Source organism: Elgaria multicarinata, chromosome 5 (genome assembly GCF_023053635.1).
Source record: "Elgaria multicarinata webbii isolate HBS135686 ecotype San Diego chromosome 5, rElgMul1.1.pri, whole genome shotgun sequence".
In the NCBI taxonomy this organism is placed as follows: Eukaryota; Metazoa; Chordata; class Lepidosauria; order Squamata; family Anguidae; genus Elgaria; species Elgaria multicarinata.
Window position 1 is genome coordinate 112,425,858 of NC_086175.1, and position 26,077 is coordinate 112,451,934.

General features: G+C 42.7%; 1 protein-coding gene across 2 annotated transcripts; it reads right to left on the reverse strand.

The window, feature by feature from the left end:
• Nucleotides 1-157: 157 nt before the first annotated feature.
• Nucleotides 158-26,077, reverse strand: SGCG (sarcoglycan gamma). Of its 2 annotated transcripts, XM_063127020.1 has the most exons (9): nucleotides 25,974-26,077; nucleotides 21,865-21,920; nucleotides 16,395-16,589; nucleotides 13,637-13,738; nucleotides 10,240-10,327; nucleotides 9,230-9,349; nucleotides 7,134-7,218; nucleotides 1,606-1,729; nucleotides 158-346 (listed from the first exon to the last, which is right to left on the reverse strand). In XM_063127020.1, exons 3-9 carry the CDS (start codon nucleotides 16,587-16,589, stop codon nucleotides 173-175), a joined length of 888 nt encoding a protein of 295 aa, XP_062983090.1. In that variant the 5' UTR covers nucleotides 21,865-21,920; nucleotides 25,974-26,077; the 3' UTR covers nucleotides 158-172. The 2 variants fall into 2 exon arrangements, with proteins under 2 accessions (XP_062983090.1, XP_062983089.1); XM_063127019.1 differs by lacking the exon at nucleotides 21,865-21,920.

Consider the following 26,077-nt stretch of genomic DNA (forward strand, 5'->3'; position numbering starts at 1 on the left):
GCTTATTTTTAATGTAAATATATACATATTTGGCACAAGGATTTTGAATATAAATTTTAAGTTGCATTTCTCTGTTCAATCACAACAGCTGAGGCATAGATTTCCTTGTTATCAGTTCAGTGCTATGAAACCTTGCAAAAATGGCCAGAAAATAATGTATGTTCAGGGTGCTTTATTGACAATCACGACTATATTTTACGCAATTAGAGTCCTTAGCAGCCTCTGTTAAGTAGAGCTTTCCATCTTGGCAAACGCAGACTTCATAGAGTCCTTGAGATTCGCCAGATTCTCCGGTTGTTCCTGCAGGCAATTTGGACAATCGTAAAGTTTCGGCATCAAGCCTAAGCTGAATGAAAGAAAAGAAACATCAATTTGTGTAGCAGTAACTTAGTACAAGAAATGTCCAGCTGGTCAGTGTTTGTCAGGTATATGCTCTATTCAACTACGTCTCCTAAATTTTTTTTAGTCTACATAGGAGAGGGTTCCAATCAACTGAGCCTATTTTAGAACATTTATTAAAAGTTTTGCAACCCACCCACCCCCACAAACATTCCTGTGGTACCTTTATTGAACAAAGTAATGGAAGTTGTATCAGTTTGCAAGTTCAAAAATGAACTTCATCTTCAACATGCAACATCTTTAGCAAGAAAAATATTTACATGTAGCTGGGGAAAGCCACTCTGAAGACAGTATCATTGTGCAAAAGAAAATTCTGAGAGTGGTTGGATAGACTGAACTAGAATATTATTATTTTCTGCTCGTTTGGTGTCTTAAAACCTAGGAAGGCTTGCTGTCTGAATTAACCCATTCCTGTGAACATGGGATAGGTTTCCAAAATTGAAACACTACCACTTTCTGCTGCCATCAATTATTTAACTCCTGCAAGGAGTTCACGGTGGCGTACATGATTTTACCTTCATACACATCTTTGAGTTAAATTAGGCTGAGTGGAGATTTGAGCCTGGGTTTCCCCATTCATGTCCACTGCAGTAAGCACTGTTACAGCACTGTTTAATACATGAGTGAATTATGTGGGTTGCATGATATACCCATGCTTTAATCCACTAAGGAAAATTGTTTTTGCACATGAAACAGATGTGCATATACTGCAATGCTCATCTAGGTCCCGCTGAATGAGGGCCTGCATCACATCTTTGAACCGTAGCACTGCTGACACTTCCTGGTGCCTCCCTTAATTTCCCCGGTATAGCACTTAGAGCAGTGCAGAGTGCCTATATATACTGTAGCTGCCATTTTAACTTCCCACAATGCTCTCAACTTAGCATTGCTCTGTAGCATTGTGAGGAATTGTCCAGTTGCCTGAGGTAATTTTTGTGTGTGGGGGGGAGGCATTTTGTCTATACAAGCAATTTTGTTAAGATATCCTGAATATACATTTATCTAAAATGGAATCACAGAAACTGCAAATAAGCAGTTAGCTCTTCGTAACAATTCCAGACTATTTAGGGTCAGCTATATCCTCATATTCGCTGAAACTAAAATCAGCAGGAACACAACTCAAGCCCAAATGGCAACCTTATCACTCCAATACCAACTAGAAACAGTATTGAATGATGCTAAATAAATAAAGTATTAACAAGTTACCACGCCATTGCTACTGTGAAGCTTGATATCCAAAAGAGAAACAGCCTTAAAAGCTCCATTTTGGGCTTTAATGTGAATCCCTCGCGGAGCATCCATGCTGAGAGACCGAGTTGGTGATTCAAGTCTGAAAGCAATGAGAAGAAAGCAATGAGAAGAAATCTTAACATTTCATTAAAGTAGCTTTATAACTGCTACTTCAGTGCAAGTGGAATTGATTTGAATGGGAATTATGTCCAAGTGAGTGTTTACAACCACAACCTGGTAGCCAATGCCTCTAGATGGTAGTGCAAGCTATCTAGTCAACATTATGTGATCTGTGGTGGCCGGAGTTGGTTGCAAGACAACATGGGATACAGGCTCTGTAGAGTAGCCACTTGTATGTACGTAGCCGCAACAAGACTACATTCCAAATATAGAACCCAACCCAACTGGCAGTTAGTTGAAACTTATGTCAACACTGCCAATGGGATAGTGTCCACCACCACCACCACACCTCAGAGAGAGAGAGAGAGAGTGCAGGACAGGCTGTGCGCTGCATACATGATACCCAACTCTATCTTTCCTTTTCATCAAACCCAGGTGAGGCAGTGGCTGTTCTGAACCAGTGTCTGGGCATGGTAATGGACTGGATGAGGGCTAATAAACTGAAACTCAATCCAGACAAGATGGAGGTACTGTTAGCGGGTGGTTCATCTGTCCAGCAAGGTGATGTTTGCCCTGTCCTGGACTGGGTTGCACTCCCCCTAAAGGATCGGGTCCATAGTTTGGGGGTGCTCTTGGATCCAGAACTGTCATTTGAGGCACAGGTGAACTCAGTGGCAAAGAGCACCTTTTATCAGCTTAGGCTGATATACCAGCTGCGCCCTTATCTGGACAGAGATAGCCTAGCTACAGTTATCCATGCTCTGATAACCTCTTGTTTGGATTACTGCAATGCGTTATACGTGGGGCTGCCTTTGAAAACGGTCCGGAAACTTCAACTGGTACAAAACAGGGCAGCACGTTTACTAACAGGGACTGGCCGACGAGACCACATCACGCCAGTCCTTTTCCAGCTTCATTGGCTGCCAGTCCAGGTCCGGGCCTGATTCAAAGTGCTGGTATTAACATTTAAAGCCCTAAACAGCTTGAGGCCAGGCTATCTGAAGGAACGCCTCCTCCCATATGTACTTGCCCGGACCCTAAGGTCATCCTCAGGGGTCCTTCTCCGTGAGCCCCTGCCAAAGGAAGTGAGGCAGGTGGCTACCAGGAGGGCCTTCTCTGCTGTGGCACCCCGGCTGTGGAATGAGCTCCCTAAGGAGGTTCGCTTGGCACCTACGTTATATGCTTTTAGATGCCAGGTGAAGACCTTTTTATTCTCCCAGCATTTTAACAGTCTATAAATAAATTTTAACTTGGTGTTTTAAATTTGTAATTTCGCATTGCTGCTGTTTTTATCTGGTTGAACTTTTATATTGTATTTTATATTATGGTTTTATACTGTTGTTTTATACTTTGAATGGTTTTAATTTCTGTGAACCGCCCAGAGAGCTCCGGCTATTGGGCGGTATAGAAATGTAATAAATAAATAAATACAATAAATACAGCTCTGTAAGCCAAGTGGCTCAGGACGAATGGCTGGTGGGGCTGCTACTGCTGGCCACCCCACCCCAGCATCTGCCACCTGAAGTGGTTGCCTCACTCTAGTCGAATGGTAGGGGTGGCCCTGCCAATTCAATTGGAAAATAAGTATGAGGTCCTTGAAGCTAAATTTTGTCAGATAAAAGCATTTTCAGAAATGCTACCAGTTCCGTGTCCAGGTCCAATAACCACACAGAACTGGGAGTAGGATCTTAATACGTGGATGAGATGATAGAGATGGCAAGAAGGGTTTAGGATTGTTTAGCCTTGGAGAACATTTTGGAACACTCTGAGCCTTCCTGTATAAAAAGGGATCCACTTGAACTAAAGTGGAACCAGCTGGCATTTAACATTGGAAAGGTCATAGAGTAACTTTTAAGCTGACTTCTGGAGGAAAGCCAACAGGAACTGTCAAACATCTACTTTTAGATAACTGATTTCTTAGGGAAGACAAATGCTTAATAAAGAAATATTCTTGTTTCCTAAATTTTCAGTTCACATAGTGCATCTCAAGAAAGGGGTTGGGATCCTAGAAATCGTGCCAATACTTATCAAAGGTTGGCCAAATATAGACTAACGTAGTAACACGGCTTGAAACACATTAAATAAAACTGAGTAATTGTTAAGAATTAAAAAAAAATACTAGTCTTTTTAAAAGAGATACTGCCAATTAATTCAATTTATAAGCCTTAAACAAAAATAAAGCAATTTGCTTTCAGAAGCAAATTATTCAGGCAAATCCCATGAAAATCTGTAGTGCCACAAGGTGGCAGAAAAGGTCTGCAAACCTTTCACTTGATACCAACACAGAAAGTGCATCAATCCTAAATGAAAATGTACACAATCCAGCCAAAGTTAAGCATCTCTGTCCCATGGATTCGTAAGGGAGAGTTAAGCACCTGCTTACATTTTAAGAGAAAGAGGTAACTTCTAAAACTAGCATGTTTTACAAATTCAAAAAGGTGTGTTTGATTCTTTAATATGACTATCATTCTGGAACTTCCATCACATTCTTTTGAACAATATTTACCACTCTTTTCTACTGATTCCAGCTGGAAAACAAAGAGGTCTGTGTTAATGCAAATAGTACTGGCGGATTTTTCTTCCTAACTACACCCACCCTTGCCTTATAGCTGACTGTTCTCGAGAAACCTCTGATTTTGAGGGTTGTAAGAGACTACTGCCAGAATAGAACGTGTATGGAGGTTTAGACCAGCAGTCGGAAAGAGATGGGGCCCAGGGGAAGGGTGATCTAGATGGATGGATTGGGACCCCAGGCAGGCTGGATTTCGACTGAGGTTCAACACTCCTGATTCACACTCTCCCTCTTTCCCTTTTGAAAGGAAAAATCCAGCACAATTTCAATGATTTCACACTCTGTCTTCATTATTGTAACTTCTTACTGGGAGACTAGGAACAGAAGAATTTCTAAAAAGTGGGGTATAAATCCACACGGTTGTATCCAATTGTGTTCCTCTGCTGATGGAAGGCTATTTGATCCAGTAGAGGCGTCCATGAATGAAATGGGGGAGGCAATTTTCACTCATTTCCCCTTTCCCTCTGCAGCTCCCTATTTCTCCTTCCCCTTCTGCTCCAGATGGCCAGGGGAATTTTTCAACTGCATGGGAGGTGGTGTGAGGAGCTGCAGGAGAAAGGAGGGATTTGTAAAGAACAGCTGCCTCCCCCCTTCTGCTCATGGAAGCCTCCAGTGGATCAAAGAGCCATGTGCCTGCAGAGAGACACAATTAGATACAGCCTATAAAATAATGAGGAGAAGGAGAAGAAGAGAGACAAATGACAGAGGAAGACACTGTGGAAAACAATGTCTTTTCAAGAGTAGAAAATAAGTGCATTTACAGTGAAACCCCTGTTTTCTGCTTAGCTGAAGAAGCTAGAAAATCTCTATGCATTGCAAAACTAGAGTGTAACTGGTGCTTCAGATTCCAGCATACTCAAGGCTATTTGTGTCAAGGCTGAAGTCCTGTACATTTAGGACGCCATGATTTGTGCACTTAATATTTTGAATGTCCATGGTGTTCAGTATGTGGAGCACTGTACATTTTGGCATGGCAAGAGTGAAGCTACTTTGTTGAAAATAAAGTATACAAACTGCCCCTATGGCAAAGCAAATCAGTTAAATACTTTCTAAGTAAAAGAGATATTTTTTTTTTAAAAAAAAAGCTTAATATGTAGTGTAGGAGTAACCCACCTCCTTCTATTTCTGGAGCATTTGCGCACAACCTCCTTCCTAATAAATCAGTCTTTCATGAAATTCCACACTAGGCCTTAAAGAGACTTCACAACAGAAAAGCCCTTTGTATCAGCCTTGTGCTCTTATGCTCTCTGTTAGAATGACTCACACACGTTCAACAATTAATATCATAGTACATAAAATAGCGCAATGCATGAGACTCAACTGCTGTGTAATTGATTTTCCTTGAAAGAAAAAGCCCTAGCAATTGTGGGATCTGGGGCACCAGTTACAGTTTTGTTTTCAATACATAGATGACAGTTTTGAGCTTCTTAATGTAAGAAGATATGGATTTAACTTTGGAAGAATAGTTTAATATTTTGCTATATCTTCATTGCTTTAGAGTAAAACTCTGTAACCTCAGTTTATCCCCTGAATTCCACTCAATGGACAGAACTAGACTTAGGAACAAGCAATCCCATATCAAGTTCTCCTATAAAGTGTAGTTGTAGAAACATGTGACCTATAATGTGCCACTAATGTGGAGTTGGGCCAGGGACGTGCACAGCATGGTGTACAGCATGTCACACATTCCCATAATTAAACATCATGGTCAGAAGAAAGGAACTCAACTTGGGTTTAACCATATTTTATGGTAAAACCAATTTGTCATCTTGTCTACCTCGGCACAAACCTTCAAACAACCTTCAGGCATGTCCCAACATAGGTTAATATGAATTACCAAATTTCCTTCGAATCCCTTGAACTGATGGCAACGCACCAAGAGTTTTTTAAAAAGACAGATTCTGAAAGAATAACCAGTTATCATAACTTCAAATATTAAAGATGGGAAGTTTGACAAATTTTTAGTAATCCCTCTAGGCCTGGCAGTGCCTTAGCATTGAGTACTTTTTCTTTCTTTTTTTTTACTTCAGCTGTCCCATTATATTATCTAGTTAAATGGTTACTGGATAATGGCCCAGTTGATGCATCACGAATATTTACTCGTACAGACTATACCTGCCAGTATTAAAATTTCCACAATTATTAATTTTGACAAATTGTATAATATATAAAACAAATTTTTACTATGCTGTGCAGTTCCATTCCCCACATTATTGGCACTTTATATGCCACAGTGAATTATATATAATATAAAAGGTTATATTAAAACTAAGAAACTAAGGGTGCAATCGCATGTATGTTTAGGCAGAAAGACAATGGAGCTAATGACCTAGGGAGGTGGTGGGCTCTCCCACACTAGAAGCCTTCAAGAGGCAGCTGGACAACCATCTTTCAGGTATGCTTTGAGGTGGATTCCTGCATTGAGCAGGAGGTTGGACTCAATGGCCTTATAGGCCCCTTCCAACTCTACTATTCTATGAAACAGCACCCCCCCCACTCATCCATGTTCCCCAGCAACTGGTGTATATACTGCCTTTGATACTGGAGGTAGCACATAGCCATTAGGACTAGTAGCCACTGCTAGCCTTCTCCTCCAAGAATGTATCTAACCCCCTTTTAAAGCCATGCAAATTGGTTGCCATTACTACATCTTTGGGCTAGTGAACTCCATAATTTAACTATGCTCTTTGTGAAGAAGAACTTCCTTTTATCTGTCCTGAATCTTCCACCAATCAGCTTCATGGGATGACTCTGGGTTAAAATGGGGTTAAAATGCTTTAAATAAATATTTACCTTTGAGACACATTCTTACCTTAGCTCTTTATCACCTTTTGCATCTTTAATACCTTTGATAAGGGGTGTTTCTATAGAATGTTCGCAAAGAGCTCCTTCTGGCCCTGAAATACAGGAAAGAAACTTGTTGTGGCCATTAGGTATCAAAGGAAAAAGACAACCCAGCCTCCCATTATGGGGTGGGGCGGGGGACGACGACGACAACAACCCTTTCCTAATTACACAGTTAACAGATCCCAACAATGGTCCTGCAAAATCACCAGTTCAGAAGACACAAACCATGGCTTTAGCCATGGTAGTGAAGCCAGAAAGCCAGGCTGTGTTCAGAAGACACCTTAAACCACAGTGAATAAGGCTTTTTGCTTTATTCACCATGGTTAAAGCCATGGTTTAAGGTGTCTTCTGAACAGGGTCAACAGCTCCCACATTTCCCACGCCATTCCCCAATTCTCAGCAGCAGCTTTGAGGGGCTGCAGGGGGCTTCATATGGAAAAGGCCTAATCTGTGAACTTTGTTCTGTACACATAAGGGAAATTAGGTCACAGGCCAATGAGAAACTCCCATATAGAGTTATTGGATTTTAGGGTCCTATGTAGATTTCCCATCATTTGAAGCTGGTGTGGCCAGAGGGTGAGCTCCTGACACAAAACATGATGTTCTGTAATATCATGGGGATAAATGCTGCTGCGGATTCTTAGAAGAATTGGAGGACATAGTTGTTTCTAGTAATGTCGGCATACTGAAGCTTAATTGAATAACTGTCTTGCTTTTGTTTTGCCAACTAATACAATTAAAATAAATATGTTAATACATGAATATAGATGCGCTTTGGAAGATATTTAATGAATGACACTTTAACTAAAACAGCAACCAGCAGTAAATTAAATACTATAGAAAGATCTCATATTAAGGGCACAATCCCATCTATGGCACTCTCGATGATCAGAAGCCCCCAAACTTGGTGTCCGATCATCCAATGCAGGGTGGGAGGAGTGGCAGGGGTGAGCTGTGCCTCCGGGTCCTCTGCTCTGCAGATTTTAGCCCACCTAGTGAGGGCGAGAAGGATGCTGGAAGTGGATCAGGTTAACTTGTATCCAGCCTTCTGCAGTCTCCTCCGCTCCCCACCCACCAGAATGTCCCCTTTCCACCTCCTCCGACCTCAGAGGGGAGCTGGCGCAGTTCTCTCTGCGCAGGCTGCAAGGATGCGGGGGGGGGGGGCATATCTCTGACTCAGGGCCGGCGCTACCATTAAGGCCAACTAGGCAGCCGCCTAGGACGCAGACATCAGAGGTGCCACTCCTGGGGTCAGAGGTTTTGGGGGGTGGGGGCTTGGCTTGTGTGCTGTGTGGGTTTTTTTTTTCCTTGCTTGTTTCAAAACCCTTGGAGACGGGAAAGGAGCAGGCTGGGGGACAGCTGAAGGCTCTGTGGGCTGGGGAGGCGGGCGAAGAGGACGCAGAGACAGGCAGCCCCCGCGGAGCAGCAGCAGTGGTGGCGCGCTGCCTTCCCTGTTGGGGGCTGCAGCCACTGGAGACCAAGCAGAGACTGTGGGCAGAGGCCACCACCCCCGCAGCCAGCCAGGGCTCATTCGCAGCCCCTCCTCGCAGGGCGCGCAGAGGCACAGGAGCAGTTTGCATAGTTGGGGGCAGAAGTGGCGTGCCCAGCCTTGCTGCTGTGCCCCAAAGGAGGCTCGGACGGGCTGCCCTTCCAGAGCCGGGCGTGGAAGAAGTGGCGCCCATGGGCTGCCCCTCAGAATAAGGGGCGGTGCTGCACCCCAATAAGATTTGGGACAGTGCAAGTGATACCCCCTGACACACACCACCGTGAGGTAGCCCCACTCCCTGTCTGCACCCAGAGCTCACCTTGCCTAGGGCGCAAAATAGTCTGGCTCTGAGGTTGGAGTGCTGTCTTCAGTCTTGGAAGGGAGCTCCAAATATTCCTATGGTCCCAGGGATGCTTGCCCAGGGATCACAGAACTGCTCCCTATACCTATGATCAATGAGTTCATTAATCAATACCAACTGACTGTTTTCTGCAGTAAAGCTTTTATTTCCTTTTCACGTGAAACTTTTACTTCTAAAATAATGTTTTGTGCTCTTTTTAGACTTGTATGCAAACCTGTTACTCGAAGTTTATCTGGACCAACTATAACTTCATTTTCATCCACAGTAAAAAGAGGGTTTCCATCCATAGAGTTGATCTGAAATTCCTGACCATCGAATTGTACCATGTCAGGACCTAAAAAGTACACAAGCATTCTTAAAATCCATATCTAAACAACTGTCTTGTTCTACTGATTGCATGTAAGCCACACTAGGTGCCTTTCTGGCTGAGGAATGGGATACAAATATTTCAACTAATTAACTAAATAAAATCCCAATCAATAGAACTATTTTGAACATCATATAAAATGGTTCTGTAAATTAGATGCTGATATCTTGCTGAAAAAAATTGTAAATGGAAACACAAAGATAAAAGCAAATAGTCTAAATTTTGGTTTTCAAGTAAAATCATAACATCTTTTGGTTTCTTTAGGGAGCAATCCTGTGTCCCCTAGACAGTGTCTGGAGGGACATTGGATTGTGCGGTTTCCTGGCTCTGAGCTTGTAACCAGGGCTCCAAGCTTGGAACCGAGAAACTGCACTTCCCCCACCCTTCCCCCTTGTAGCTGAAGAGGTATCTCTAGCCGTCCCCAGCCTCCTTCCTTCCCCATTTCTGAAACCTCTGCTAGATGGCCAAAATCACGCATCTAGCTAAAATGCAAAGCGGGTGAAATCACCAATCTAGCTAAAATGCAGAGTGGGCGAAATCACCCATCTAACTAAAATGCAGAGTGGGCAAAATTACCCATCTAGCTAAAATACAGAGCGGGGCGAAATCACCCATCTAGCTAAAATGCAGAGTGGGGAGCACCTTGCTCTGCATAGGATACTCATAAGCTTCCTGGTTCGGAGGCTTACGAGTAGCCAGGATACATCCCATACAATTGTGGCCTTAGTTAATTTGACATTCTGGATTATTTGTATGGCATCTCAATGATATATGAGATCACAACAATGAATGTGTGCAACTCTTTGCATATTCAAAACTCTCAAAATGCAAATTAAAGAAACATAGATTAAACCTACCTACACTTAATCTGCCTGTGACGTTCCCATCACTATTGCGTGCGTTTAAAGTCACATTATGGGTAGATTGTAATAATAGCGATGAGTCCTAGAGTTTAGAAAAAAGAAATGCAAATTTAGAAAACTTTCAGATAGCCTTTGGCTAAGTATCATGGTTCCTTACATATTCCCAATAGCCGATGATAATCTTGGCAGTGTTGTGGGGAAAGTTAGCTGCATGACTGGAATTCCTAATTATTATTATTATTATTATTTATTTATATAGCACCATCAATGTACATGGTGCTGTACAGAGTAAAACAGTAAATAGCAAGACCCTGCCGCATAGGCTTACAATCTAATAAAATCATAGTAAAACAATAAGGAGGGGAAGAGAATGCCAACAGGTACAGGGAAGGGTAAGCAGGCACAGGGTAGGGAAAAACTAACAGTAGAAAGTAACAGTAGAAGTCTGCACAACATCAAGTTTTAAAAGCTTTAGGAAAAAGAAAAGTTTTTAGTTGAGCTTTAAAAGCTGTGGTTGAACTTGTAGTTCTCAAATGTTCTGGAAGAGCGTTCCAGGCGTAAGGGGCAGCAGACGAAAATGGACGAAGCCGAGCAAGGGAAGTAGAGGCCCTTGGGCAGGCGAGAAACATGGCATCAGAGGAGCGAAGAGCACGAGCGGGGCAATAGTGTGAGATGAGAGAGGAGAGATAGGAAGGAGCTAGACCGTGAAAAGCTTTGAAGGTTAACAGGAGAAGTTTATATTGGATTCTGAAGTGAATTGGAAGCCAATGAAGAGATTTCAGAAGCGGAGTAACATGGTCGGAGCGGCGTGCTAAGAAGATGATCTTTGCGGCAGAGTGGTGAACAGAAACCAACGGGCTGATGTGAGAAGAAGGAAGGCCAGAGAGAAGAAGGTTGCAGTAGTCCAACCGTGAAATAACCAGTGCATGAACAAGCGTCTTGGCAGAAGAGACAGACAAAAATGATCGAATCCTGGCAATATTATACAGGAAAAATCGACAAGATTTAGCTACTGCCTCAATATGAGGAATAAAGGAGAGCGAGGAGTCGAAGATAAAGCCAAGGCTACGAGCTTCCTTGACCGGAGTAAGCGTAACATCATTGACAATAAGAGAGAATGAGAGATGAGGAGAAGGTTTAGGAGGAAAAACAAGCAATTCAGTCTTTGCCATGTTAAGCTTCAAGCGACGATGAAGCAGCCAAGCTGAGATATCTGAAAGACATGCCGAGATACGATCGTGAACATCAGGAGAAAGTTCCGGAGATGACAGATATAGTTGTGTATCATCGGCGTACAGATGATATTGGAGACCATGAGATTGAATAAGCTTGCCCAAGGGCAACATGTATAAGGAAAACAACAACGGGCCAAGCACCGAGCCTTGCGGAACCCCTACTGAAAGGGGAAAGGAGGAAGACGAGCTGCCATTAGTCAACACGCTGAAAGAGCGACCCGCTAGATAGGAGGCAAACCAGTTATAGACAGAGCCACAAAATCCAAGGTCATGAAGGGAATCTAAGAGAAGATCATGATCAACCGTGTCAAAGGCTGCAGTTAGATCAAGGAGAATAAGAACGGAATAATGGCCTTTAGACTTGGCAGTAAGGAGATCATTGGTGATCTTAGTAAGGGCTGTTTCGGTGGAATGCAGAGGACGGAATCCAGATTGAAATGGATCCAAAGCAGAGTTACTAGAAAGAAAGTCAAGACAGCGAGAGTAGACCGCACGCTCCAGGATCTTTGAAACAAACGGCAACAAAGAGACAGGTCGGTAGTTAGACAGAGAGAGCCTATCAAGAGTAGGTTTCTTGAGAATGGGAGAGACTGTAGCATGTTTAAAAGCAGAAGGAAATGAACCAGAGGACAGAGAAAGATTAATAATATGTAGCAAGGAAGGGAGGATAGCAGGAATAAGATTAATAAAGACGCGAGAAGGAATCGGATCACGAGAACAAGTGGAAGGCTTCGAAGAGCGCAGTATTGTAGACAGTTCATCCGCAGAGACCGAAGGAAACGCAGAGAAATTTGCAGGAGGAGCTGACAGATGAGGAACAGGAACTGGAAGAGGAGCAGAGCTGGCCAGATCAGAGCGGATAGTTTGGATCCTGCCTTTGTTTTCACCCACTGCAATCTGTCTCTATTTATCTTCCTGCATTTACTTAGCCCTTAGTTGTTGACCCTATTTCAACCCCCTATCTCCCACTCCAGGAGTGCTGCCAACATTTGAATAGGACAGGGGCATGTGCAAAAGCTAAAAGCTCTGTTCGAATGCTTGCAGCATCCCCCCCTGCCCAAATGCCCAGTAAGACATTTACCCTTGGAGGGTTTTCTCCCTGGCAGAAATTATGCACTTGACATTAGTATCCCACTGGGGATTCTGGGACTGGCAGGAAAGGATGCTCTGACAGGGCCTGGGGAATGCCCCCCACTACTTTGTTTCTATGTTCTACCCAAAGGTACAGTAACCCCAAAGAGTTACTGGTCTTTGAGGTAGGGAAAAGGGGCAGGGGCAGCAGAGGACCCTTTGTGGGTGCCTTTAAGCTTGGAACATCCCTACCCAACTTGTTAGTTCTGCCCTCATGTAGCTTGAGTGGTCACTTCCTTCAATGCCAGTGATGCATACTTCAAAGACCACAGTACAACCACTCTTGGTCCTAGCCTATGTACTACCTGGTGTGGCTAGATTTGTAGAAAACACAAATCCACATTTATTCCAACTCTCTCTCTGGTTCCCCTCTCTGAAGGGAGACATGATAGCACTCTTCAAATACTTGAAAGGTTGTCACACAGAGGACAGCCAGGATCTCTTCTCGATCCTCTCAGAGTGCAGGACACAGAATAATGGGCTCAAGTTACAGGAAACCAGATTCCGGCTGGACATCAGGAAAAACTTCCTGACTGTTAGAGAAGTATGACAATAGAACCAATGACCTAGGGAGGCTGTGGGCTCTCTCACACTAGAGGCATTCAAGAAGCAGCTGGACAACCATCTGTCAGGGATGCTTTAAGGTAGATTCCTGCATTGACCAGGGGGTTGGACTGGATAGCCTTATAGGCCCCTTCCAACTCTACTATTCTATGATTCTATGAATATGCTGCCGAGTTTAACCTGTATGAGGGTGCAATTCTATGGATGTTTAGGCAGAAAAAAATCCTACAATTCCCAGGATTCCCCAAGCAGCATGGCTGGCTAGGGAATGCTGGATTTGTAAGACTTTTTTAAACGTCTAATCATGCATAGTTTTGCACCCTAAATCTTGTATATGATCATTTGTAAACATATTTCTTTTCAAAGCCCAATTTTGTGAATGAGTACCCAGAAGTATGTCTCAATGAATTCAATGGGTCTTACGACTAAATATGTGTGTACAATATTGCAGCCCTACTTACCTGTCTAGAGTGAACTTCTCTGGCATATAAAGGATATAAAAATTCTGACTCCCCTTCTAGACGAAGCCCCTCACTTTGAACTTCTAGGTATCCCATTCCAGTCTGTAATGATAAAAACCGTAAGCTTTAACAACACTGTATTTCTCACACAAGTGATTTTAAAATTCTCTGCACAGTGTCGCTTCCATGAGGAGCATCTTCTTTAAAAAAAACAAATAAAAATAAAAAAGAAGGGAAGAATGCTTCAAATTATACAGTGGAACAGGCGTTATTAACCTCAAGAATGGATTACTGCAATGTGCTCTATGTGGAGCTGTTCCGGAAGCTGGAGCTAGTGCAGAATGCAGCCGCTTGGCTGTTGTCAAGAGCTGCCTCTTTTCAGCATATAACTCCTGTGCTAAGGGAACTGCAAAGGCTGCCTAGTGGCTACTGGGCCAGGTTTAAGGTTCTTGCACTAGTGTTCAAAGCCCTAAACAACTTGGACCAGGATACACGCCTGGTGGGAATGCAGGAGAGGGCCTTCTCGGTGGCTGCTCCTGTACTCTGGAACTCTCTTCCCAGGGAAGCTAGATTGGCTCCCTCCCTGATGTGCTTTGGGAGACAGGCAAAGACTTTTCTGTTCCGGCAGGCCTTTGGTGAATGAACTGGACCTCCATCTGTGCCAAGGACTTTTTAAAATTGTCATTTTAAATGTTTACATGTTTTAATATTGGAATATGTTTAATATACTTTTAACTTTTTTATATCTCTATTTATAGGTTTTTAATGTATATGTTTTAAATTTTGTGATGCCACCTTGAGGCCCACCTGAGCAAAAGGCAGGATATAAATATAACAAAACAACAACAACAACAACAACAATACCTGAGAGAGCGTCTTCTCCCTTATCAACCTGCCTGGTGACTGAGGTCATTAGAGGGTATGCTCCTAGTGGTTCCACAAAGACCTATGGCCCAATTGGAATCCACCAGGAGAAGAGCCTTTAGTGTGGTGGCCCCTTCCATTTGGAACTCCCTGTCTATGGAAGTCAGACAGGTGCCAATACTGTGCTGTTTCTGGTGCCTCCTTGAAAACAATTCTTTTCCAGGAAGAAATCCTCAAGTGACCAGCCACTGCTTTTATTGGTACTTTGTTTTTAATTGAACAATTTTAATTTGCTGTTTTAATCTTTTCATCTTTTTACTGTTTTATTCCTATGTTCACCACTCTGGAATCTATTTTAGATATGAAGCGGTATATAGATGTTGTAAATAATAATAAAATATACAACACAATGACAAGATTAGCATTGGATGGCTGTAACAGGAATCTTCCAGTAATGGGGTTCAGAACAAAATGTCACACCTGATCCGACTATCATAGGAGCGCAGAAGCAGACATCTGCATACATATCCCTACCTGGATAAGGTACTTTAACCACAAGTGGGTGCTGCACAGAGGGATCCCTTCCCTAATCTACACATCAGTGTTGCACGCACAGAGCCCTTTTCAAAAAGCAGTAATTGCATCTCACCCTACCCTTTAATCCCAGTTTTTCCCACGGTCTCGGGATGATTCCGAGACCACGGGACATGTGGCCATCCATACCAGCGTAACTGCAAGGAGTGGGGTGGGGTGAAAAAGGATTTTTTTTTATAAAAAAGTATCTTTGCGTAGGAGCTCTCCTGTGCTCATTTGTAATAAAAAAAAATGGTGGGCACAATGTCCTCCGTCCTCCCGGAAAGTCGCGCGCTGCGTGTAGACAGAGGGGGAGAATCCCACAATCACCATATTGCGAGATCCCTCCCCTTCCCTCCCGGAAAGCTGGGAGGTCTAGACATGCCTTTAGTCTCTATGCTTTTCCTCTACTTCCTGAAAATGCAATCAGTGCATTACTGCTGAGCAAAGAGGGCTTCATCTACCCACAACTGCTTTACATGCACATGAATTTATATGCTTTCTCCTCAATGAAAGGATTTAGATCTTTCACCAACACACAGTAACACTTTGCTAAATGAGGCACTTCAACAATTTAACCTGTGGAGATATGACAACGATTACTTAAGGATTAAAGAGTGAATTTAAAGGAATGCAAGCAAAATCATGTTTGCTCAGAAGTACAACACACAGTAACACTTTGCTACATGAAACACCTCGACAATTTAATCTATTGAAATATGATGATCATCATCACTTAAGAATTAAAGAATGAATTTAAAGGAATGTAAGCGAAATTATGTTGACTCAGAAGTATACTGAGTTCAATGAGGCTTACGGTCTTATTGAACTCAGTGTACTTAGGATTGCAGCCTTAAAGTAAGATAGTATAGGATAGGATAAAATAATAGGAAAATGTTAGATTTGCTGCTAATAAGTATGGTGCAAACCAGATAAATAGATCAGGTGAAGACATAAATAATTTTAAAAATGACACTTGAACAAATTATACACTGCCCTTGAATAAAGCCATTTCAGAGCAAATGAAATAAAAGCACAATACACAACAAAGCAAAAATGACACCAAAAGATAGTAGCAAGAAACTCCATGAATAAAACTGAGAATTAAAAGGCCTGGTGGAAAGTAGCTCTTGAGGCTGAAAAGACTTCTGAGTAGGAGCCTGATGTGGGGAGAGGATTCCACAATTGGGATCGTGGTGGTGGTGTAATTCTATAATCAGGTGAAACATTCCTCAGGATTTGAGAAGGCCCTAGATAAGGGAGTATATGAGTACACGTCCCCTGCCCGACCAAAAAATGACTAATAAAAGAAGACACTTACTGGAGAAAACCACATCACTTTAAGAATCCAAATTGTCAAAGCAAGATTCACAACTAAGAGGATGATCAGGAGGAGGACAAATAGGTAAAGGCAACGCTTTCTCCAGCCATAGATGCCAACATTGTAGACATACTCAGTTTCTGGTCTCTGTAGATTAGTACCTGGTGTTGTTGTAGTATACTGTTCACGTACCATCTGCTAAAGAATAAAGTAAGTTAGATAATCATGAAAAATATTTCAGTTGCAAAGACAAACCAAATAATCAGGTTAATTATTTTTAAAAATAATAATAATCAGCTAATCAATTAACTGGGCAGCAAATTATCATTATCATTAAAAACCCAAGTTGTTATACAAACTGCAGATGGTAAGCATCATTTAAAAACACACACACCATGTACACCCTTTTGGTTGGAAATGGCTCCTCTAAGATGATATTTGGTATGACAATGCATGTAAATATCTGAAAATTTAATCAATTTATCAGTCCATTAATTGACTGAATGCGGGGAGGTGGGGGAGCGAAGGAATGTGGTTGAGTGACTGATGAGTGCACCTCCTAATCCTGGGACATGTTTTACCAGGAGTCCCAATTACTATGTTTTGAGGAAGGGCAAGGATGGCCATTCTTCCAATGCCACCAAGCCTCACTATTTATTTGATTGATTGATTGACTGATTTCCTTTATATCCCGCCCTTTTTCCTCCAAGGAACCCAAGGTGGTGAACATAATCCTCCTCCTCCTCCTCCTCTCCATTTTATCCTCACAACAACAATCCTGTGAAGTAGGTTGGGCTGAGAGTCTGTGACTGGCCCAAAGTCACCCAGTGGGTGTCCATTTTTGAGTGGGGACTAGAACCCGGATCTCCTGACTCCCAGTCTGACACTTTATTTATTTATTTATTTATTTATTTATTTAATTACATTTATATACCGCCCCACAGCCGAAGCTCTCTGGGCGGTTTACAACATTTAAAAATAGTAAACATTAAAAGTATACAATTTAAAAACACACACACACACACACACACACACACACACACACACATAAAAACAGTATAAAAACAACAGTATCCATTTAAAAACAACAATTGTGGGGTCCATTAAAAACAAACTTAACGTTGTTAAATGCTGTTAAAATGCTGTTAAAAATGCCTGGGAGAAGAGAAAAGTCTTGACTTGGCGCCGAAAAGATAACAATGTTGGCGCCAGGCGAGCCTCATCGGGGAGATCATTCCACAGTCGGGGGGCCACCACTGAAAAGGCCCTCTCCCTTGTTGCCATCCTCCGAGCTTCCCTTGGAGTAGGCACTCGGAGGAGGACCTTAGATGTTGAGCGCAGTGTACGGGTAGGTTCATGTCGGGAGAGGCGTTCCGTCAGGTATTGTGGTCCCAAGCCATGTAGGGCTTTATAGGTTAAGACCAGCACCTTGAATTGGGCTCGGAAACATATAGGCAGCCAATGCAAGCGGGCCAGAATCGGTGTTACATGCTCAAACCTCCCTGCACCAGTTATCAATCTGGCCGCTGCATTTTGCACAAGCTGCAGCTTCCGAACCGTCTTCAAAGGCAGCCCCATGTAGAGGGCATTGCAGTAATCTAATTTGGAAGTTACCAGAGTATGGACAACTGAAGCTAGGTTATCCCTGTCCAGATAGGGGCGTAGCTGGGCCACCAACCGAAGTTGGTAGAAAGCACTCCGTGCCACCGAGGCCACCTGAGCCTCAAGTGACAAAGATGGTTCTAGGAGAACCCCCAAGCTACGAACCTGCTCCTTCAGGGGGAGTGCAACCCCATCCAGAACCGGTTGAACACCCCCCATCCGATCAGAGGAACCACCCACCAGCAGTATCTCAGTCTTGTCTGGATTGAGCTTCAGTTTATTAGCCCTCATCCAGTCCATTGTCGCAGCCAAGCACCGGTTCAGCACATCCACAGCCACACCTGATGAGGATGAAAAGGAGCAGTAGAGCTGCGTGTCGTCAGCGTACTGATGACAGCGCACTCCAAAACTCCGGATGACCGCACCCAACGGTTTCATGTACATGTTAAACAGCATGGGGGACAAGACCGATCCCTGCAGAACTCCATACTGAAGAGTCCACGGGGCCGAGCAATGTCCCCCAAGCACCACCTTCTGGAGCCGTCCCGCGAAGTAGGAACGGAACCACTGCAATGCAGTGCCCCCCACTCCCAACTCAGCCAGACGTTCCAGAAGGATACCATGGTCGATGGTATCGAAAGCCACTGAGAGATCAAGGAGAATCAACAAAGTCACACTCCCCCTGTCCTTCTCCCGACACAGGTCATCATACAGGGCGACCAAGGCTGTTTCCATGCCAAAGCCGGGCCTGAAACCCGACTGAAATGGATCCAGATAATCAGTCTCATCCAAGAGTGTCTGGAGCTGGCCCGCCACCACCCGCTCAAGGACCTTGCCCAGGAATGGAACATTTGCTACCGGCCTGTAGTTACTAAGATTTTCCGGGTCCAAGGAAGTTTTCTTCAGGAGTGGTCTCACTACCGCCTCTTTCAGACGGTCTGGGACCACTCCCTCTCATAGAGAGGCATTAATCACCTCCTTGGCCCAGCCGGCTGTTCCATCCCTACTAGCTTTTATTAGCCAAGAGGGGCAAGGATCCAGTACAGAGGTGGTTGTGTGGACCTGTCCAAGCACCTTGTCCACATCCTCGAGCTGTACCAACTGAAACTCATCCAAGATTACATGACAAGACTGTACTCTGGACACCTCACTAGATTCACCTGCTATAACACTGGAGTCTAAGTCCTGGCGGATGCAAAAGATTTTATTCTAGAAGTGCCTAGCAAATTCATTACAGTGGGCCTCAGATGATTCTACCGTGTCCTTGGGACCAGCATGTAATAGCCCCCGGACAACTCTAAAAAGCTCCGCTGGGCGGCAAATTGAAGATTTAATAGTGGCAGCAAAGTATTGTTTTTTTGCTGCCCTCAGTGCCCCTGAATATGCCTTACTATAGGCACTTACCAATATTTGATTGCATCCACCAGGAGTTCGTCTCCACCTGCCTTTAGCCACTACACCACACTGGCTCTCACTATGAGGGTGTTCAGATGACCACATTAGTAAAAGAAGCCGCCGTGGCTTCTTCCTCATCTCCCTCGCGTGTTGTGCAAGCACCCATCATTTGCAGTTACCCATGATGCAGCACAGGTTGCTGTGTTGTCTGAACCCAGTGCAGTGGGGATGGCTTCTTGCCCACCCTAAAACCCCTACTGTAAGTCAGTGAAAAGCCTTAAAACTTGTTTTTCTTTAGCCCCTGCAACTATCCTTCTGAAACCTTGCAGGTCTCTTGCCTGGGGACACCTCTATGATATGTACCATTTCAATACAAGTTGCAAAAACAACCACCAAACTTTGGAGGGAGGGAAGGGGGAGAAAAAGTTTCTCACTCCCCTCCACCCCACAAATTGAGGATTCCCCTTGCACATGAACTGCTGGTTCTATACTTCCAAGACTTTGCAGGTTTCTTACTTAGGGACACCTCTAGGTTGCCTGTCATTTTCAGAGCAATGGTCCACAAGGAACATGGGGGCGGGGAGTGCATCCTCTTTTGGTGACCCTCAAAATGTCAGGGCTGCTCCTGAACAAAACCCTCTGAAGCTTGGATGGCTTGATACCCTCAGAAGCTGATTCCAGCAATTTTCATCCAGTACTACATAGAAATTTTAAAGTCATCATCAGTTTTCTTCAGCAAAAATACAAACTATAAAGGTGAATAGTACAAAAAACACTGCATCTATTTTTATGACATCTAGCAGATGTAATTTCCTTCTAAGGGGCTACTATGTTTGCAAATATCCAATTCTGTGAAAAGAAAAAACTAGTCATTTTTTGATATCCCATGATAGTCACAATGGGATGCACAAAGCCTCCCATTGATTATCAAAGAGGATGGACTCTAAATTCATATTAGCTAAATTGGACCATCTCTCAACCTCTGAATTGGAGTCCAAGCTGGGTGTCAGTGCACACTTCTAATGAAAATATTCAGCCATTCATAATACGATCCCAGATGAAAGAAGATACATTTATTTATATAAGAGACATTCATGGGTATTCACCCCAGATTTCATATTTACTTATTATTGCTATTCTCAGCAGTTTTCAAAATAAAACATCCAAGTAAGGTTTGAAGTATCTTTTCTATAAAAAGCAAGTGGCTTTAACTGCTACCAAATTTTAGAAACAATAATCTTTTGCCTTTTCGCTAAGCCATGGGCAAAAATAATGTAGGGTAGGGCTTTCAATTAAATTAAACTTATGCTCAACCCTATATCACGTAATACTAAAATTTTAAGGTAACTTATATTGTATTCATGCAAACATACATACAGAGTGAAGTCCCCCTGCACAAGTCCCATTGCAATAAATGGGAATAGTACAAGAATTTGCTACTACTTTACTTCTACCCTATTTCTTCGACTCTAAGACACACTTTTTTCCCCATATAAACATCCCTTAAAATGGGGTGCGTCTTAGGATCGCGGGTGTGTCTTAGGTTTTTTTTTCCCCTGTTGTTGCTACTGAAATTAGTGTGCGTCTTACAATCGATGGCGTCTTACAATTGAAGAAATACGGTATTTTCATATGAACAGCATATGTAGGAACACATCCTTACACGTCATTGCTAATAATCTCTACCAGCATATATGCCTGTACTACACGAGTAAAAATCTGCAAACCTAGTGTAACGTTATTTGTTACACTGAGCTGGAACAGCTATTGTTAGCTCACTGATTCCACAACTCCTGTGATTAAAAGTTTATTTTACAACCTGTCTATAAAACTGGACTGAAATTTAATGTCAGCCTGTGGTCATGTATAACATGTATCTTTTAGACACTTGCATTCCATTGTGAATTTTGGCTTGCCCACATCTTTAAAAAGCATGGGTTTAATTTAATTTTATTCAACATAAATGAACTAATATTCATTATATTTGTTTTAATTTCAAGCTTGGAAATTGAACAACTAATAATTAAAAGTACATTAATAGCTGATAAGTAGTCACAGCAATGGGTCTGTCAACCCTCTGAGAAAATAGCCAGGCAACATTGCTGGTTAATAATAGTTGCAGCAGCTGTTACACATTTTGAATTAACAAGAGTCTTTACTATTTAAAGTGTGTCCTGATAAACTATCAGCGACAGAATACAAGGAAATAGGGTTTCAAAGTATTTGGTCAAAGGCTTCGGAGAAAAACAAAGAGAAATAATTGGGTTTGGTTGCTGATAAAGAAAAAAGCAATGCAAAGTTCATTATATTTGTTCATTAAGATTCTTTGTTTATTTACTCAGTTCTCTCACATGTCTCAGCGGAGCACTTTCATTGTACGGACGGTACAGAAATCCCAGCTACTACCAGATGCCCAATTATTCCCATAACAGTCTTTTCTAACAAACTTTACAAAGACCAAGATGATCTTTACCTTGCAGTTGCTGCTGTTAAAAGCAGCAGTGAATTTTTGCACAGCCTGTATTGCTACTACGATATAAAAAAATGATGAAGATGGGAAAAAGCTTGCTATGAGAACATATTTTTATTGTATTTATTTACAATATTTATATACCACTCCATCTCCAAAAGATTTTGGAGTGGTGAACAACAAATAGAATAAAAGAATAAAAACACCATATTAAAATTTACTATTTTTCAAAGAACAAAGTTCTGATACGGCGAAGTTAAGAAATGCATATGGGATATGAAATATTTCCACACAACCATGCTTTTGAACATTTGAAGTGATATTTTCGGTCATCTAAAAGAAAGTCAGCTTCAGTAAATGAAACCTCTGGCAGGATCTACAATACTGCTTTATAATGGCACTGAAATGCACTGACAACTGTTGGGGCCCATGACACATTCCATATACCGCTTTCAAAGTGTTATATCCTGCTTGGTGTAGATCTGGACTCTGGCTTTTAAGTCCTACATCACATTGGGCCAGCTTGCACGGTTTGGCCCAACCGCTCCCCTGATCATGTTTATGTAGCTCCCCCTGCTTACCTGGCATAATGTCTCTACATGAAGTTGCAGGGTCTGATTTCAACTATGAGGTTCATCAGACAGTGGAGAAATCGCGGGAAATCGTGTTTCCTTACCATGGGCTCTCTTGCTGGTTCTCTTCCGCTTTTGAAATGAGGACTTTTCACGGAGAAGAGACCAGCAATGTGGCCTGTAGATTTCAATGGGGACAGCACCCTCTAGTGGGCATTTTATAGCACAAGTTCAGAAGGATCGGATTAAAACAGGTTTATTTTGTGATCCTAAAACTAACAAAAGAGTCGAGAGACATGCAGGAGGCAGGCAGCGTCATCAAAAGGACCAGGTAACATATGTGAGTGGCCAGTAATGAACGTGCTATAAAGCGCTCATCTGATGAGGCTCTATATGTACATACAAAGCAAGTACATCATGTGAATGAGTTTCCTTTATGTGTAAACAGAAACTGAATGATCTATCCACGTGCATACAGATGAGGAAATCACACTAGGTTGGTAGAGAGAGGACTTAGCTAGACCTACCTTATAGTCCGCGATGCAGGAGGGAAGATCTCACATTGTGATTAAATCCCTCCTCCGTTTACACGTGAGGCACGATGACCTCAGGAAGAGAGGTGTCATGCCTGCCATTTTATATTTTTAAAAAGGAAGGAGCACACGAATGGTCGTGCGCTAAAGGTAAGGTTTTTTTTTTTAAAAAAAATAAACTATTTTTCCAGCTCCCCCCACCCAAACCACAATGGGCACAGCTCCCGGCTCCGCGCAAGTAATCACGTGAAGTCGGTTCAAACCGCGGCAACGGACCACACATTCCACGGTCTTGGGCTCAGCCCTAGACCGTGGAAAATGCGGGCCCAAAGGGGAGGGCTCTATTGTGGGGCAAGGGAGGGATCATCCCTCCCTGATCCTGGGATCCCCTGTGCGTCATGTGGATGCACAGGGATGATCATGGGGTTCACCCTGTGATAAAGCCCGGTCTAACTAAGGCCAGAGACTCTGTTTGCCCCACTTCTCTCCACGCACTGAGCCGGTCAAGTGGAGTTCAGAAGCAAAGTATTATTTGAACAGGTCTATGGTCACCTTGAGAACATCCAAATACAAACAAATAACTATTTGTACTAATAAATAAAAGCCAAACCAGATGCACATTGTGCCAAAGGGGTCACATGATACATGGACGTATTTTTAATTTCAACAAACTAAGGATTTAGGAAAAGCGATGCAACAATATCACCACCACAGTTATTTGTGGCATCATTCAGAAAAACCATTTCACCATATACTCATTTCCATCAGATGGGATTGTATGTTTTCAATGGCACAGAGGCATGAGCACTTTGCAAATTGTAATGGAAGCTCTGAATGGTTTAATCCCATTTGCAACGTTATAAGTTATGCACATTGGGTATTGTCATTCATAGCTGCGATTAAAAAAAAGTAATAATACTGCCACATCTCCATGAGAGCTTAGCCCAAGAGGATATTGCCCTACAGGAGCACCAAAGTGCTGCTTTCTAGTCCATCTCGGTAGTTTGCATCAGGAAGAGCTCACCTCATTCTTGGCAGTGCTCCTGTCCTAATGAGTTATAGGGAGTGCCCCAAAGCCATCCGCTTTCTGTTCTAGTTCTCCAAGGGCAGAATTGCCACATGTGATGCCCCTCATGCTTTGGAATTGAGTGCCAGCCCAACCCTTAGAATCACAGAATCATAGAATAGCAGAGTTGGAAGGGGCCTACAAGGCCATCGAGTCCAACCCCCTGCTCAATGCAGGAATCCACCCTAAAGCATCCCTGGCAGATGGTTGTCCAGCTGCCTCTTGAAGACCTCTAGTGTGGGAGAGCCCACAACCTCCCTAGGTAACTGATTCCACCGTCGCACTGCTCTAACAGTCAGGAAGTTTTTCCTGATGTCCAGCTGGAATCTGGCTTCCTTTAACTTGAGCCCGTTATTCCGTGTCCTGCACTCTGGGAGGATCGAGAAGATATCCTTGCAAAGTTCCAGTACGAATCCACCAGACTCTTGAGGCTGGTGGGATGTTTCCTCCTTGCTTCCCTCTCCTTGCAACCATCTTCTACTTTACCTTCCTGCCAAGCCTCATTTTCACTGCAGCTTATATAGGGGACTCACCCAGCTGTGCCAGGGCACTGAAGGCCGGGCATCAGTGATTCTGTGTCACTTCTGTCAACACTCTTGCTCTAGGTTAGACCACCCCTCTCAGGCTCTGTTCTCTTCCTAAAGAGTAGAGGGCCTTAAAAGGGTAGTTCTTTGGCCCGAAGCCTAGCGCTCCATCTCCTCTTTATCCATTCCCTCTGGGAGCATCGCCTGTACTGGCAAGAAAGCACTGGGGAGCACAAGGCCCAGATATAGAGAGATCCGATCCCTGAGAGGAATCTGGCCCAGGTGTTCCATTTCTTGGTCACACTTCAGAATAGACATGCATAGGATTAGGCTGTTACTTGGCTTTTTTTTTAATCCAGTATATCACCTGCAGCACTTTTTACTAGACAGATGTGGCAAAAATATTTTAAACAAATGACTGTCAGTAGCAGTGACATAACTAAGGATCAACCTAGAGGTTCACCAGAACTTGATTATGAACATTTTCAAAATGCAAAGCTAGAATTTAATTGGACTGCTAGTGTCAAGAAACACCCAAGAGGGAGCCTTGGGGAGCCCTTTTCTGAAAAAGTTTTAAGAGAAGAGCCAAATGATGGAGTACAACCCCACCCTAACCCAGTTACCAGAGCAAACAAATGTTCCTCTTTCCTTATTCCATTACTCCTTAGATTGTTTCCTTGATCCAAGAGTTATCCATCCATGAAAGAAAGCTTCCATAAACCAATTCTGTCTTTACACACAGGAGATATGCAAAAAACCAAAAAACACACACATCATGTGTTATTTGTTTAGACAGTTTAGGACAGGGGAGATCAAATGTGTTTGATATGTCAGATACAATGTAGCAAATGTGGCTGATAAACATGTGCATATATTCAGAAACACATAATTGAAAATTCAAGATTTTATAACCATGTCCATATATAACAAATGTAACTAAAAATCCATGATTAAGTAAGGTGATCATATTTGCTCAATATGCCGTCATAGTCATTGGGGTGGGGGTCAGGAAAACTGGCACGCAAAAGAATCCAGTGTCTTCTAGCAAAGCAAAGAGACAATTCATACTATGTAACTCAGTCTGTTGCAAAGAGAATAAAAGAACACTTCTTATTTTGATATTACCATACTATGCAGCAACATGTAATGTAATGAAACAAAGTTAGTTAGCTAAAGCTTTTACCATGTTTAAATAGTTATTAATGATATATAATTATAATGCTATGTATAATTATAAATCATGCATTTATTAAGTGCTTGAAGTTAGGGCAGCAACAGTCCAATGGCGGAAAAAAGGCAGGTTAATAGAACTGAAAGCAGTGTCACAAATAAAAACCCCCCAACCCTGTTAATGTACTATATTGAATATGTTACAATTCATAACATTTATACAGCCAAGCATACCTAAAAGACTTACCTTAGAAGATTTAAAAACCAGCACAAATTGCTGAACTAACTAGGACCAGATTCTTTCTGACTTAGAGAATTATTTTCTCCACTTGTATCCAGAGTGGAAGATAT